We start from the raw sequence: 15,479 nt of genomic DNA, 5'->3' as shown, positions 1-15,479 counted from the left end.
TAATAACAGTTCACCTCCCTCAGAATTAACTCGGCTTCTGTCTTAGTGTGTTCACCCAAAAACACCTCTTAGACATTCAGCTCAGGAATTAAGGCGTACTGTTTTACTGCCACCATCTTGGCATCAAAACGATGTGGTAAGGCAATCAAATCCCCACGTCACACCTTGACCATTCTTGCTCAAAACTTTTATGGCTTCCCCATTTTCAAACAATGAGTGAAATGGGCTTACTGACACATGATGCACAGACTTCTTAGAATGTTTAGAAATACCAAATCCACAACATCTTTGATCATATCATTATCACAAAGGTCAATATTTTATTCAGTCATTTATTCACTGGACAAAATGGGATTGGCGCTGAATCATGCAGGTGTTGGGTGTGGATAACAGAAGCTGTGGAAAGATTTGAAAGTTAATGTTTGCAAGATAAGCACAGTTGAAATGCAGGTTTCATTCTTTGGTGACGGGAAGACAACCTACATCTCTTTTTGAATGACTTTGAGGAAGAAGATTAATTCCCTGAAGTGATAATAAATGGGAACTAGAGAATATGAAATCACTGATGTGAATATCAAAGGTTACATTTGTTTGGACGTGCAGTGGTGGCCGTGCTGGAAGCGTCTTGATAGAGGGGACTAAAGAAATACTTAGTTGCATCTTGATCGATAACTTACATTGACATCTTGTGTATCGAGGACACTCGTTGCCTGCTTTAATATTACTTTTATTTCCGTTTTGTTTGTTTTGCAAATGTACCTTGATTTGTGAACTTATAAGCAGTAGCAGTGCAGGAATGACTAAGATTTGCCTTAAATGAATAATATATGGTTTGCTTAAATAACCTATATATAAACTAACATTTACCGTGTTAATGTTACATTAATGGTGATGTACTTCATGTGCTCTTAAAATCCTGGAAACAGGGTGAAATGTAGTAAACCGGGACAGGGAACGACTCATTGAGAGATGACGTTTTAGTTTTCGTATTGCATCCTGAAACATGCAATGTTTTTGCAATTTTATGAGGTGTGATGGCATTTTACGAGTGAATGTAAACCAGTCTATTAAGCCCTGGTCTTAAAAGAAAAAGATTAGCAGCATTAGAATCCAAAGATGAGCTGTTGAATGAGCCAAGTGGGTGTTGCAATTGCCAGTAAAGCAGGCCGCATTTCAAACTTAATATAATTTCAAGCAGAGATGCAGTTTAAGTCCATGCTTTCTTAATACAAATCTATAAAACAGCGACAAAGTTGCTAAAAGGGAATTATAATGAATGGATAAGCACCAAAGCATATTAGAGCGGAATTAGGGTTTGATAACTGAGGACTTTTCACTTGTAGAACACAGACACCACCATGTGGTGAAAATAAACAGCTAAGATACAGTAAGCCCGTTATGCTACCAAACATGAATGAATACATGCTGTAGTGAGTTTTTCCTAATCAGCCTCCGATACATTCATTTTAGTGTAGACATGCATATGCTTCAACATGTATAACGGCACTCCTCACAAAAAGGATGACAGAACAGCTCTTGATAACAGTATTTTTTTTATTTTTTTCTCCCTAATCAGTTTTAAATTCATTGGACAAGTAGTCTTGTGAAACGTGTCACAAGAAGCTGGAAGAAAATAAAAATGGAAGATATCAGCTACAAAATTTGGCGGTGATAAAAAAAAAGAGGGAAAATATATACTAAAATAAAATGTATACAGGGGTCAGAATTCATTTAAGATTTAGTGTTTTGTACATTTTTTGTAAACAATAAGCATATTGAAACAATATGGCAAATCAGATCTGGAGGAGAGAGGTCGAACTGAAGAGACTGAACACTAGCTGGCTTCAGACAATTACAGAAACCCTTAAGCATCATGTCTTAGTGGGTCACATAAATGTCATGAACACAAATGTTTAAAACTAGTCACACAGAAACATGACTTATTTTTACACACAAACAACAGCATTTCTGCTACATACATCAAACCTTCACTCCTGCGTCCCTGGGTTACTGTGATATGAGGTATATGTGAGGCGGCTTCTTGTTCACACCTCAACCGTTCAGCATGGCAACATATTATTTAAGATATTACAGCATTGCATTCACTCTGCCATGTTCAATGATTGCTTAAAACAACAGGCCATTGGGGCATAAAGGGGCTCAAAGACTCATTCAGCAGAGTGATATCATGTCCAGCACTCGAGGCCATTTGTAGCTATGGAAGACTGCATACTTATTGTTGTCTTTACAAAATAATCGTACAGCATAAATACATTTAAAAATCAGCGAGAAATTACATTTTACATTTACTAGACAATATTTTGCACCTGCACTGCTCAGGAATAGGCACCCAATTTCTATTGGGACAAATATGCTCGGTAATGCCAGCACATGTGAGATATCTAAACGCTTACAAACATTTGGGTCAGCCACCTTTTAGTTCGTAATGCATATGGCTGCCTCTCAGTAACAGCTTGAGAAATACTTAATCACTAACACATTTGTCATCAAATTCAATAAGAAAGCAAAAGCTTCTAAGTTGGGTAACAAGTCAAAACTAAAACTAGAGGTTTGAATTACATATACATTATCCCGATTAAATGTTACTTTATTTTAAAAGTCCCCCCTCCCCCCAATCTAAATGTTCCCTAAAAGTAAGGAGAAAGAGAAAATGTGATTGAAAAATCCCACTTTTCCATATCAACTCGGCAACCGCCTCCCCCCGCCCACCATCCCCATAGAAACCATGCCACCAAAACGAAGGGTATCCACATCATACCCCCTTGAAAATATGTTCAACCCAGAAACCCCCTCTGCATATGCCCAAACTCGTCTCTGTCCAAAAGCCAGTCCATTCCTGACGTTTGAGCTTCCTTGATCTGACACGGTAATTTACGCAATGTAAGAAAAAACGGCTCAAAGTGCTAATTGGATTCTTTTAAAGAAATAAGAGAACCAAGGAAGAAGCGGGGGCAGGAAAAGGGGAAGGCCATTCTATCACTGTCCAACAGCAACCTCTATTGGCCAATTAAAAGCCCAACATCACTTTTGCTCTCCAAAAATATAGCAAGGACAACATTTAGCCCCCAATCCCGCCCTCATTCTTCCCCTACTTCAACTGGCAGTTCCCCAGAATGATTAAATCTGTTTTTACATTAATATATATTCTTATAAATATATATAGATATATATATATGGCCCTTATTGAAGAAAACATGAGTTTCACATTGACACGAAAGTACCATAATCTCTATATAGCCAAGTAGAAAGTGTTATCAGTGCTCATGTGAGCTGGCAGCAGTCTGTTTATGTCACACTCATTCAACAAGTAATAAAACATAAGAAGAATCCTCTTTGAAGTCGCAAACTAACTTCTGAAAAGAGCGCTCACTGCACCTCGTAGGCTTCTCCTTTTTCACTTTTTCCTGAGTAATACTTTAAACCTTGTAACAGACAACAACTTTTTTTTTGCGATTTCAACTCTGGGCTATTCCCTGCCATCCTTGTTATGTTCATTATTATTTTACAATTGTAAAAGTTGACTCAAGCACTTCAGCTCATTGTAAAAGCAAAAAGTCCGGAGCAACTCTACTTAGTAAAAGTTCTTTCAGTTCATTATTTCTTGACCAGTCCGAATGCCACTAATATGACAATACACAGTAAATACATATTTAACTTAAAAATACCAGATACTTAAAAAAAGTTGCATTTGCAAGAAGCCTCGCAGGCTTATTGTTGGGAGAGGACTGGGCACACAAAAATAGAGCATCAGTATAATTAAAAGAAAGATGACACTTAAAAAATAATAATAATAATAATAATAATAATAATAACAATAACAATAACAAAATAGGAGCACTAAAAAAATTCAAACAAGAACATCCACTTTAACGAGTGTTCTCTCCCTCTCAGGCTCTCATCTGTAGCTTTGGCTTGTTGTAGTTTTGGAACCTGTACTTACTGGCTCATTGACATCAGATAACAAACTACTATACCCTGAGAATTGAGACACAGGCGTCCGTATCCTGTGATCCACCTCCCCGCCATTGTCAGTGCCGTAAGACAAGCCACGGCCGTCTGCCTTGAACTGGGAGCCAAAGGCCTGGGCAAAGTTTTCTATCTGGTAGGAAGGCTTGGAGGAGTCCAGAGAGGCCAGATCCTGCGAGGGGGCCAGAGGGTAGACCACTGTGCCGTTCTTGCCGGGCAGCTGCTCCTTATGGCGGCTCAGGTCAGATGGGCTGATCTGATAGGAAGTGGGAGTGGAGGAGTGCTGCTTCTCCATCTGGTCGGTAAGCTCCTGAGAAGGGGTGAGCTGCTGGTGGGTGGAGGTCTCCAGGCCGCTCAGGTGGAAGCTGTGCTGTGGTGAGGACCCCGTCAGCATCGCAAAGTGAGACTTTGGCACAGAGGAGGGCAGCGAAGGCGAGGCCACCGACTGGCCGTACCCACACTCCATAGGGGACGTAGTGTAGATGTTCTTGTCAGCGTAGATGGGAGTTCCTTGGTGGGAACTGGCGAAGGGTCCTGAGGCGGGAGGACCCAGAGGGAAGCTGGCACTGTGGCTGGTGCGCTCCAACGCCTGCAGCAGGAAGCGAGAGTATTCGTGCATCATGACCGTCTTCTCTCCAGACGGGCTGGGGGTGTCGGCGCTGTGGCCGATGTCAGCGCCGTCTATCGAGACGGGGTGCAGATCCACGTGATGGTCGCCAATGTCAAAGTGAACGTCGTGGTGCGAGCCCTCTGGTTTCTGAGTGTAGTGGTCCAGGATGCTCTGCAGCACCTCGTCTGGGATGCCCGACTTGTCGAGACAGAGAGGAGCGTCACCGTCCATGGCGCTGGAAACGACGCCGTGATTTACAGAATGCTGGGAAGACAAGTGGCCGACACCGACATCATACTCACTGCTGGATATCCCAGCAACCCCTGGCCCTGATGAGTTTGCATTGTTTGCTGCGTGAAGGTAGCGCCTTTTCTTGATGAACTGCATGGCGTCGTCGTAGTTGCTGCTGGTGGGCTCTACTTTAGCTCCATTGGTTTGCATGAGGCCAAGACCATCCATGCCCCCGCTCTGCTCCAACGAGTCAGCTTTGGCCTGTCCCAAACCCCCCTTTTCAAGGCTCTTACGATTGGCCTTCTTGAATGCCATCTTTGGAGCCCGGGCATGGTGGCCCTGCTGCATGCTGGGTCCTGGCTCAGTTGAGGAAGATACCGTTGGATTCTCTACAGAGTAATCATGGATGTTGTAGACCCCAGGTACAGCCCCGTGAATGTGCTGTTCCCTCGACCCTCCTCCATCCCCCTTCTTTTTCTTGCGCTCCCCTCCCTCTCCATTATTTTTGGACCTTCCTCTCTTCCTACCAATATTCCCAATGTTTTCCTGAGTTATTCCATAGCTGCCATGTCCCAAGTCTACACAACCCAGATCCATCATCCCGGGATCCAGCCCCTTCTTTATGGCTTCTCCACAGGTTCGCTTGTGCTTAAGCAGTCGGTCTGTCCTAGAAAAATACTGAAAGATACAACAACAAATGTTTTATTTATAGATACTCTAAGAAGCGACTTCAGACATCACAAAAGGAATTTAAGATTCATTCATTTTCAATGACTCAGTCTAGGCTTAAAAATAGATATATCAATCAATGTCCGTCTGTGTTGAAGACAAAGTGCCTGGGCAGACATAGTTAACAAAACTCCACATATTTATTTTTCACAACACTTATATAGCATTATATGGATCATTTACATTTTAATGACTTTGATTTTCCCTCAAAATTAAGCAGTGTGTGTAAACACCCTTTTAAAAGGTAGGGTAGGTAAGAATGGAGAAACCAGCTCGAGTAAGGTAGAATTTGAAAGTACACAACCGAAAAAAATCTGCCCCTTCCTTCAGACTTCCTTACAGAGCTCCTCCTCCAACACACACGAACGCACACATGACCAATGAGGGCACGAGATAAGTGTGTGCACGAGATGGAAGGCTGACAGGCAGGTAGGCCATCCAGTTATCTGGCGCGGGCCGAGGCAGATCATGGACTTGCTTTTTACAGCGCCACGGCTTCCACAGATGAATTATTTGTATATATTTATTGTCAAAGCATTTAATTTATTCATCGCTATCGGGATGTTAAGAGCATTTCATGGAATATAACAAAAAGTGTTTCTGAATTGAATTACCTACCCTACCGATTTATAAAATATCATATTAAATAATCAGGGTAGTAAACAGCTCATTGACCTGTTGGCAGGTCTCACATCTGTAGGGCTTCTCTCCGCTGTGAGTCCTCTTGTGCCTCTCCATGTGGTACTTCTGAATGAAACGCATGTTACACTGGTCACAGCTGAATGGCTTTTCTCCTGCATTACAAAGACAGCAGCGCTCAAGGTTAGTTGTTATTGGAAGCACACAATGACTCAGAATTAAATCAGATATGATACGGATGGTTTTCGTCAAAACACTCACCGCTGTGGATTTTCTCGTGTCGCTGGAGAAGGTATTTCTGAATGAAACTCATGTTGCACTGATTGCATCTGAAGGGTCTTTCACCTGAAAGGAAAAATCACAGATATATATACATTGTAAAAAAAAATGTCATTCCTAAATGGTCATTGCCAAATGTATGGTTCACTTTTTTGAAAATTAGAAGCACCTGTATTCAATAATGAAATTGACTGACTTTGCACACTCTTCACAAAAGCACTGTGTGTTCGGGGGTAAGGCGACTGATTGTATTTTATTTCACAGGTCATGTCATTGTGTTCATACCTTTTATTTATTTTTAAATAGTGGTAAACCTAATGATTCGACAGAAGTCTGAGTTTTCATCCTTTTTCTCAAAACACAACTAAATTTAATATCAATAGTCTAATGCAGTATTTGGTACATTAACATTCACAACACATGCCGTTCTGAAAGGAGCACAGACTAAAATGGACCATGCAGCAGATTCATCATCATTCTAAAAAGGCAAAAAAATTAATACAAATTAAGTGTTTAATCGTGCTGATCGTATACTTTTAAAATAAATTATCTGAAATCACTAAACTTTAGCAGATGTTATATCATTCTGAAAGTACACTTTTTTTTAATCTTAGGTTACCTTTAGCTGATAGTATAATTTTCTGAAATGCTGAACTCTAGCCGTTTCATAATAACTGCTTTGGTCACAAAAGCAGATCATCTCACATTGAAACAAAAGTGTTTATCGTAATGTTGTACCGTAGGGTTTAAAAGTGTTTTAGCTGACTTGGCTAACATTCAGCACTGACGCTGCAGTAGAGGCTTAAAAAAAAAAAAAAAAAGAGTTGTCCCTCCCTGTTTCCATCACAGCAACACTCAGTTTCTAAACGTTTACAGCCTGCCACGCTATTTTTCTAAGATAACGTTTGTTTTGCCCTTATCAAAATACATGATTAAAAAAAACACAAATGACAAAAGATGAGCATCATGGTAAAACGTGCACTGTAAAATACCTGTGTGGATGAGGACGTGTCTGCGTAGGTGATAGGAGCTTCTGAAGGATGCAGCGCAGTGCTCACAGATGTGAGGCTTGTTCCCCGGCGACATGTTGCCTCCTTCCAGCATCATTGATTGCTGTGGAACAATAACAGAAACACATGGGTCAGGTTCAGTCAGCTGCCCTCTATATCATCTTTCATTATTCAAAAGGATCAGTTCATATTGGGTAGAATAAATAATAAAGCATTATTCTACAGATGACGCTGATAATCTATTTGGACAATGTTTTCGGTGTTAAAAAAAAATTACCTAAACATATTTATTTTTCAAATGTATATATTTGTAATGATTTTTATTTATCCATTTAATAGATCTACATTTGCTAAATATGACATTCACAGATATATATGTCAAACCTTTGCCTCATTTCTCTTCTTTCTTGGTTTACCATCCTGTCCATCACCATTTGACCTTCGACCTTTCCTCCCAGTGGGCTCCTTTCCTAACTGACTCGGCAGCTGTGAGGATGACAAAGGGAGAGGGAGAGGGCCGTGAGAGCGAGCTGCGGCAGGGAAATTATTTGATTGCAGGTTAAGGGCCGAAGCCTAAAAAAAATAACTATCCAGCAAACAAGTCTGTTTTTTGCTCAAACAAACAAAACACTTGGACAATGTCTAGTGATTGTCTGCTGAGCACCCATTGTGCACGCTGTGGTTCTAGTGGGTAAAATAACAATGCCTTAAATTCACGTCCTTTCTTTGTATAAGCAGTCTGTAATTCAATGAGAGCCATTATCCACTAGTCTAACCTCTTGTCTCTAAGAAATAGACAAACTGAACACCTCGCATACTAAACTATACAATACAAGTATTACGCTTCACTAAACTTTATCACAAACAATCTGTGTTGCATATTTACGCAAAATAAATAAAAAAAATGGGTTCCCGATTGCTTCCTTTTTGTCTTCCAGCATTGCCCATTATTTCCCAGTGAACATGCTGCAACTCAGTGCCATATGGAGAATGACAGGGTACATGTGGGTGCACCTGCTGTTCTCAAAATTAGCTCAATGTTTAGGGCAAGAACAGCAGACAGAATAGCCAAAATAAAATAAGACCAACTTGATTTGAGCAGTTTGTGGGCTAAAAATGCTATTTTACTTCCAAAAGGTCTCATCACTGTGCGAGAAAATGCAACAATTTAGGAGCACGACAAAAGAATACAGACTGTAAGGCTTATTAACATAGATGTCCTTAAAGTAATAATGAGAGCCAGACTGAAACATTTAAGGGTTGTTCAAATTAAATCCTTAAAATAAAAATGTTCCTTCTGGCAGTGTGAGGACAATCATTAAAAAAAAATGTCAACAAACTTGCATCGAGAGCCCTGATGACCTAGGATTTGTGGCTATTGTTAGAAGTGTGTGGTTGTGTGTATTTCTATTTGAATATTCACAAAAGACGTCTGAAATGAAGGGCAAGCTCAAACAAGACAGCTGTGTCTCTGCCATGACGTTTTCATTCATGCTGAAGCAGTATGACATCACCCTTTTACCCAGAAAGAGAAACAGAGGGAGGGAGGGAGTGATGAGGGAGGGAGGGAGGGAGTGATGGGGGGGGAACTCATTTATATTTTGCATCTAAAGCCGTCAGTAGATTTATGTCACCATAAACAGTTTCACACAGATTCTTCCCCGCACCCATCCTCTATCAGGTCCCCCTCTCTCAGGCTTTTAAAAATATTGGCTGTTTCACAATACAGCAGGGATTTTTGGCACATATACTAACCAAAAAAGCATTCACTAATTTAGATGTTCTTAATAATCTTGGTGTATGTTGTTGCTAACCACACAATAATGCACTGAAGGAAAAGCTTATAAAATGAAGGGGTTTATATGTGTATATATGGGTTTTATATATGTGTATATATATATATATATACATACAAGCATATTATGTCATAATGACAACGAGCTGGCTGGATCTACTGCAAAATATTGCTAGCCACAAAAGAAGATCGAAAACATCATGTGTTCTTTAACACTATGAATGATACCTGACGTGTTTTATTAACTTTAATGAATAATGTATGATATATAAGAGATATTAATGTATTTATTTGTGATTAATTAATCAATTATTTAACTTATTGTTTCAGCTCTCAACTTGAGCAAAGCTATTTTTTCAGCTATAACTCCCACTCACATTCTGATTTCAGTGGTACTTACGTTGCCCATGTTGAGATCATGCACCAGCAGGCTCTGGTTGTTACTGACTGTCACCTCCAGCAGCTCTGTGCTCTTCCCCAGCCCTCCGGGATAAACTGGCAGGCGGTAATCGTGTTCTGACATCTTCTCCTGCTTAATACCCATGGCGTGAACATAGTCTCCCACCCCTGCACACCCCATGTGCCCACCCTGGGTGCCCATGCTGCAGTCAGGCGAGTCACGCTCCTTCTTCAGGATCATCTCTTGCGATGGAAGGTCCTGCATGACGGAGTGGGCGGCCAGCCGGGTGAAGCTGGTCACCGGGGGTAGGTGGCTGAACATTAACATACCAGGGCCGAAATTGGAGTCCATGCTCTGGTTTGAGCGCAGGTATTCATTGCCTAGTTTGTCTTGAACGATGTTCATGATGGAGGCCGGCGGGAAGGAAAACTATAGGGTGGGAATTAGTGTCATTCTGTGAGGGAACAAAAACAGTAGAAGTTCAACGTTAAAACAGTTAAAGGTCACATCAAGGGAGACATAAAAGGAAAAACAATCCGGTGGCGATACACACAAATAATAGACAACAATTACGGAGCCAGTTAATCTCGGTCTTCAGGAATCAGTGTCACGGCCTGTGATCTCACAACTGGGCGCTTAGTCGGATTACATTTGGTGGTTTGTGGGTCAACAAAAGAGCTGCAGTCTGGCACATTTACAAGTGGAAACAAGCAAAACAGACAACACTTGGGCTACAGAGTACCAAATATATCTCTAGTTGATTGCACTGTGTGTTTACAGTATTTTACAAGGCAAAAAGGTCAAAGTGGCTCAATGCTAGACACAACACAAGAGGAGGAATGAGAGGATTGAAGTTGTGTTAATCTGTTTGATGGGGCTGTCTGACCCAGTCATCCTATTTGCATGAGCTTATCTGCCAATGAGAGTGCACATACACTGCATCAGAAAGGCTGTTGGTTTAATTACGTAGCTACAGGATAATCAAATGCATGTTTTGAGCTCCGAGCGAGATGTTTATTAATGATATTTGAAAATTGTATATAACGTGTCCATATCTAAATAAAATGTATGAATGCATGCAGGTATCCAAATGTTGGACATGTGACTCTTTGAAGTGTTATTTTATTTATTTTTGGCAATTTAGACTGAAGTTACATTAGTATTTCAAATTAAATGATTTGTACATGCTCTACAGATATCTTTGGCTGCCACATGAACGACCCATTCAGCTAATGAGTGCCATCTGACTGCTGACAAATGCCTTCAGCTCTGATGGCGAGCTAGCAGAAATAACCTACCCGGCTAACAAAAAGCAAACTTTTAATAAAAAAGAATAAGACTTCTGCCACTCCGACTGACTTCATCTTTGTCATATCTGTTTCAGCACACAAAGCGTGCGTTGAGAGGACCCCGTGGTCTGCGTGCATTTAAGAAAAACTACCAAGCTTGTTGGCTATTCAATTAGCTACCTAGCTAACCATTTGGCTAACCACTCTTGCGGGGCCCTTCTCCTTTGTGATGCAGGATCAGGCAATAATTAATATGGCCATGCAATAACAGCAGCAGACTTGCGCTTGATGAACACCAAAAAAACGAGCAAATATGAACAGAAAAAAACAACAAAAGCATGAGAGAAGTCTATTCTGTTTTAAGACAAGTAATCAAAGTAAGTTTTGTACTTTCTGAGATGAAATTAAAGAATAAGAGGGAGATATCATTACACACTAGCATTACACAAGACGCACACAATCACCGAGCTGGAGAAATGATCAAGGACAAATGCTAGTTAGCGCATGCAAAATTAAATTTAAACACTTATCGTACATTGTTTTAACTTATTATTGGCTGTTATCTCCAACTGTTTGGCTTCGTTTTCCGGGCTGTGGACCGACTGTAAGTGACGGGACGACAACACAAGCATGACCCATAACAAACGGCCCATACAACTCCAGCGAACAATGATGCTCGTCCGGCTAGCCGAGACAGCTAACTTAGCAGCTAACTAGCGGTAACGTTAACGCTAGAGCTCCGTGCTTTGTTGTCTGTCCCGTCCCGGGTTTCACTGCTACAACGACCGGATAGGTCGATAAACTTGATTTTATGAATTTATCTTACCGTTGCAGGACCATGACCTGGTATTTTGGCTCGCGTAGTTCACCCTCAGCTGTCCGTTTCAATATCTAGAGCCAAAACATTGTTCTCCCGCAGCTGCTGGGTTCTTCCATCTTGCCTCGGCGCTGAGGATTCTGGGTCCTGAAGACGGATGCGTCCTGTAACATAAAATAAACGTTTTTTGATTTGTGTTGTTTGATTAAAGGCAATCGTGAAATCCAGATATATACATATATTAACACTTTAAAAAATGCCCAGATTTTAATAACATCGTTTCATAGTTAAGTAGTCATCGTCAATAGGCTATTATTCCTGCACGTTTTATAATTCTTGCATTTTATTTGCATACATCTTAAAATACCTTACTCTTTTTCACGAGTGAAGTTTAACAAAGAATGTATACATACTCAAGTACTGTACTGAGGTGAACTTTTGAAGTACTATTTTATATTTCTTTAAACGTCTACTCTACTACATCTGATGTAAATATTGTTCTTTTTACACCATAACATTTTTAAATAGTATTGTTACTAGGGACTGTAATTACTAATACAAATCCATCAAATTAATTTGAACATATCATTGTATTGGTTAGGCAGCCCTGCAGTATAGATTTCTGAATACATTAAATCAAATGAGTTCCACCTTTACCAGCTGCCACATGAAGCAATGAACACATTAATGCATCACTTAAAAAGGTAAATTAAAAACAGCATAGTTTTAAATCACAAAATAAAATAAAAACATTATTGCATACATCAGATAATATAATTAAATTAAAGTTTATCTTATGTTCTATTTCTACAAATAGCAACTATAGGTTTTTTTCAGTGTCTTATTTAGGTTTAGTGTGTAGTTTATTAATACAAATAAAAATAACTTTTATTTTTTGGATGTCTGTTCAGTCTCGCAAATTAATGTAGCTTCACACATTCATGGAAAGGGTGAACAATCCAGCTTGAATGGCAGTAGTGGATAAAGATCCCCAAATTCAAACAGCTGAATGGTTCAAACCACAGCAGAGCGAGTCTCGGACCAGGCATTCATTCAGATGATCAGATGTATTCAGAAGCCCTTAGATCTGCCAGATGAATGACTATGTATACATCTAAGAGCACATCAGTCAGGCCTTGCACCCCCTACTCCTAATTGCCTTTGCTAATGAACCAATTAATTCAGAAAGCAGTAACTAATGGAAATGCAGTCAGTAGAGTAATGCAAAAAAGGTTACCGAGTGAATTTTTTATGTCCTCGCTCCTTTCACACATCCACGATGACAACCCACACAGCTGACATCAGTGATATCTTTGAAATCACTCTCATCAGTGTTTAAATATGTATGATGGTCCCCGGATAAGTCTAGATGGTAATCAGATTACAGTTCATCATCTTATTATTTAAACGTAACCAAAAAAACAGATATGAAGAAATGAACAATGTTTAAAGGAAGGAATTTGTTAAAGAGGGTGTAAGGAGAAATTAAAAGCTTTAAGCATCTCCATATAATATATTCTACATTTAAAAACTGCATATTAAGAGTTACCATATAGCTTTTGACAACTCTTAGGCTACTAAAAATATTCTGTATTTAAGTATAGTTTTATTCATGGTCATATTACAAATTTGAAAACACTTAGTTATCTCAAAAATGGTGTGTGTTGAATGAATGGCTGAACTCGATCTTAGTATTTCTAAAATGTGTGGCTGCAGTCATGCATGGCCAATAAAAGTAAATAAAGTGCTCATGCTTGCATGTTTTAAACAAACAGTTGCCTTTGCACCCAGACATGGAGCAACATTATTATTTATTTTGAGTTGTGTTTCTGGCCACCTCATCCAATATGCACTACTCCAAGAACTGTTTCAGTCTTCTTAGAGAAATATCCCATTTTATCTGCTAAATTATGTTTACCTGATAGATGCTGAGTCTGTCTGCTGTTTGGTACTGAGCAGGTTGTTGTTACAGCTCTTTACTGAAACAGCTGTATGCTATGACCAAAAATGACACTATGAAAGCCGTGAGAGTGAACCAAACCAGTAAATATGCAGGCTGTAAAACCAAAACAATGGGCTGGAAGGAATTAACTTGAGTAACGATTCTATTTGGTTTTTACGCTTGGCGTTTGATTCACTGTTGGTATAAAAATGTTCATGTAGCATTTGTAATCCTGTAAAACCTGCGCACAAACACACAGAAGCACATATAAAGATGGACCTTCCTGGTGTTATTTCAATGTCCTGTTCTGAGTCTAGTGTCAATCTAATATTCGTAAATGTCACAGCCTGTCTCAACCTTCCATCACACTCAGCCACTGTTTGGGACACGGAGGTCAGAGACATTATGACTCCTGCAGTTTGAGTCATGTCGTATAGCACTGACTCTACTTTGAATTAAGTAATCTGCCTTCATTGCGAAGGAGACAGAGGAGTGATTACTTCTCTACTTCTGTATGGCAAAATGTGTAACAGAGACGGTTATCAAGTCCTCATTAATAATTCAGCCTGTGTGCAGCATGCCTTTGTTCCCTCCTCTCCTGAATCCATTGTAACCACACACACACAACAAATAATTTGATTGTGAACGCTCAATTTGCTTTCTCATCTAAAATTGGAGGCCAACAAAACAGTTTTAAAAGCCACATTTGGTGGTTGCCTGCGTGCTGATTTGTATTCTTACTGGGAAAGCCTGATGCCTTCACATAACAGATGGCGAGCCTGGCCGTCTACCTCTAATCCTCAATTGTCAGGAGGATCACAGCCGTGTTTGGGTTCCTCTACTGAGACACAAGTCTTTTAGTTATTAAAAAAATGTGCAGTGGTTAGACTTGTACCATGGGGATTAAAATACAATTGAAATGATTCTATTTGGTTTAATAATATTTGGTGCCATAAGCAACAAATAAGAAACTCTATCAATAATAAACCTATTTATTTGGTATTATACACAGTAAACAGGAACTATACACTTATAAAAGCTTATAAACTACTACCTCATAAGGTTCGACTGCGCTTATAATTGTTGTTAAATGCAGAAAAGGCTATAAAACATTCCTTTTTCTTTAAAAATACAATACTGTACTGTTTTCTTGCATAAAGTTATTTGGACAGAAAAACCTCAGAAAATCTGGGAATGGTTGTTGTGTGGTTGTCATGCAGCCAACTGCGACAGGGATATTTAGTATTATATCAGGGCCTTTTGATTAGGACAAAATAAAAAATTACTTTAAATTAGACAAACCTTCGTCAGTAGAGGGTGCTGATGAGTAAGTAACTTTGTCATCTGCACAATTATGAGTCCTTCGGCCCCCTTTTGTAACCAGATTTATGAACTTATGCAACTATTGCTGCCAATAATTTAACCTCAGAAACATGATTATAACTTTTTTGTAGTCACTAAATGTGCACTTAATTTACCCTAAAACTGCCCATAGTAAGCATGGTTCATCATAAGCTCTTATCTATTTTTTATTTGTTGTATTTTGTTGTTGTTGGGTTTTCAAATGATGTCCCATAACTGTTTCTTTTTTAACTTGCTGGTGTGTTGCACTTCCCCAAAAGCACCTAAAAAAACATGTTTCCCAATATCAAAGATATGTTCATTACACCATTTATTATTAACTTTGCGGGAGAAACTTTAACTTTATACTAGTTAATAATAGTAATAATGAAATGCATAAGACGTTGTAT

At 39.5% G+C, this 15,479-nt stretch overlaps 1 protein-coding gene across 2 annotated transcripts; it reads right to left on the bottom strand.

The window, feature by feature from the left end:
* Positions 1-1,536: 1,536 nt before the first annotated feature.
* On the bottom strand, positions 1,537-11,920 carry znf281a (zinc finger protein 281a). 2 transcript variants are annotated; one of them, XM_034143413.1, is made up of 7 exons: positions 11,796-11,920; positions 9,681-10,134; positions 7,870-7,971; positions 7,468-7,588; positions 6,458-6,541; positions 6,233-6,351; positions 1,537-5,506 (listed from the first exon to the last, which is right to left on the bottom strand). In XM_034143413.1, the coding sequence occupies exons 2-7, from the start codon at positions 10,083-10,085 to the stop codon at positions 3,917-3,919; spliced, it is 2,421 nt and encodes an 806-aa protein (XP_033999304.1). In that variant the 5' UTR covers positions 10,086-10,134; positions 11,796-11,920; the 3' UTR covers positions 1,537-3,916. The 2 variants fall into 2 exon arrangements, with proteins under 2 accessions (XP_033999304.1, XP_033999305.1); XM_034143414.1 differs by having other exon boundaries at positions 7,876-7,971.
* Between the last annotated feature and the right edge of the window lie 3,559 nt (positions 11,921-15,479).

The sequence above is a fragment of the Trematomus bernacchii genome, unplaced genomic scaffold (assembly GCF_902827165.1).
Source record: "Trematomus bernacchii unplaced genomic scaffold, fTreBer1.1, whole genome shotgun sequence".
Taxonomy (NCBI): Eukaryota; Metazoa; Chordata; class Actinopteri; order Perciformes; family Nototheniidae; genus Trematomus; species Trematomus bernacchii.
This window is presented reverse-complemented; position numbering and strand designations above follow the sequence as displayed.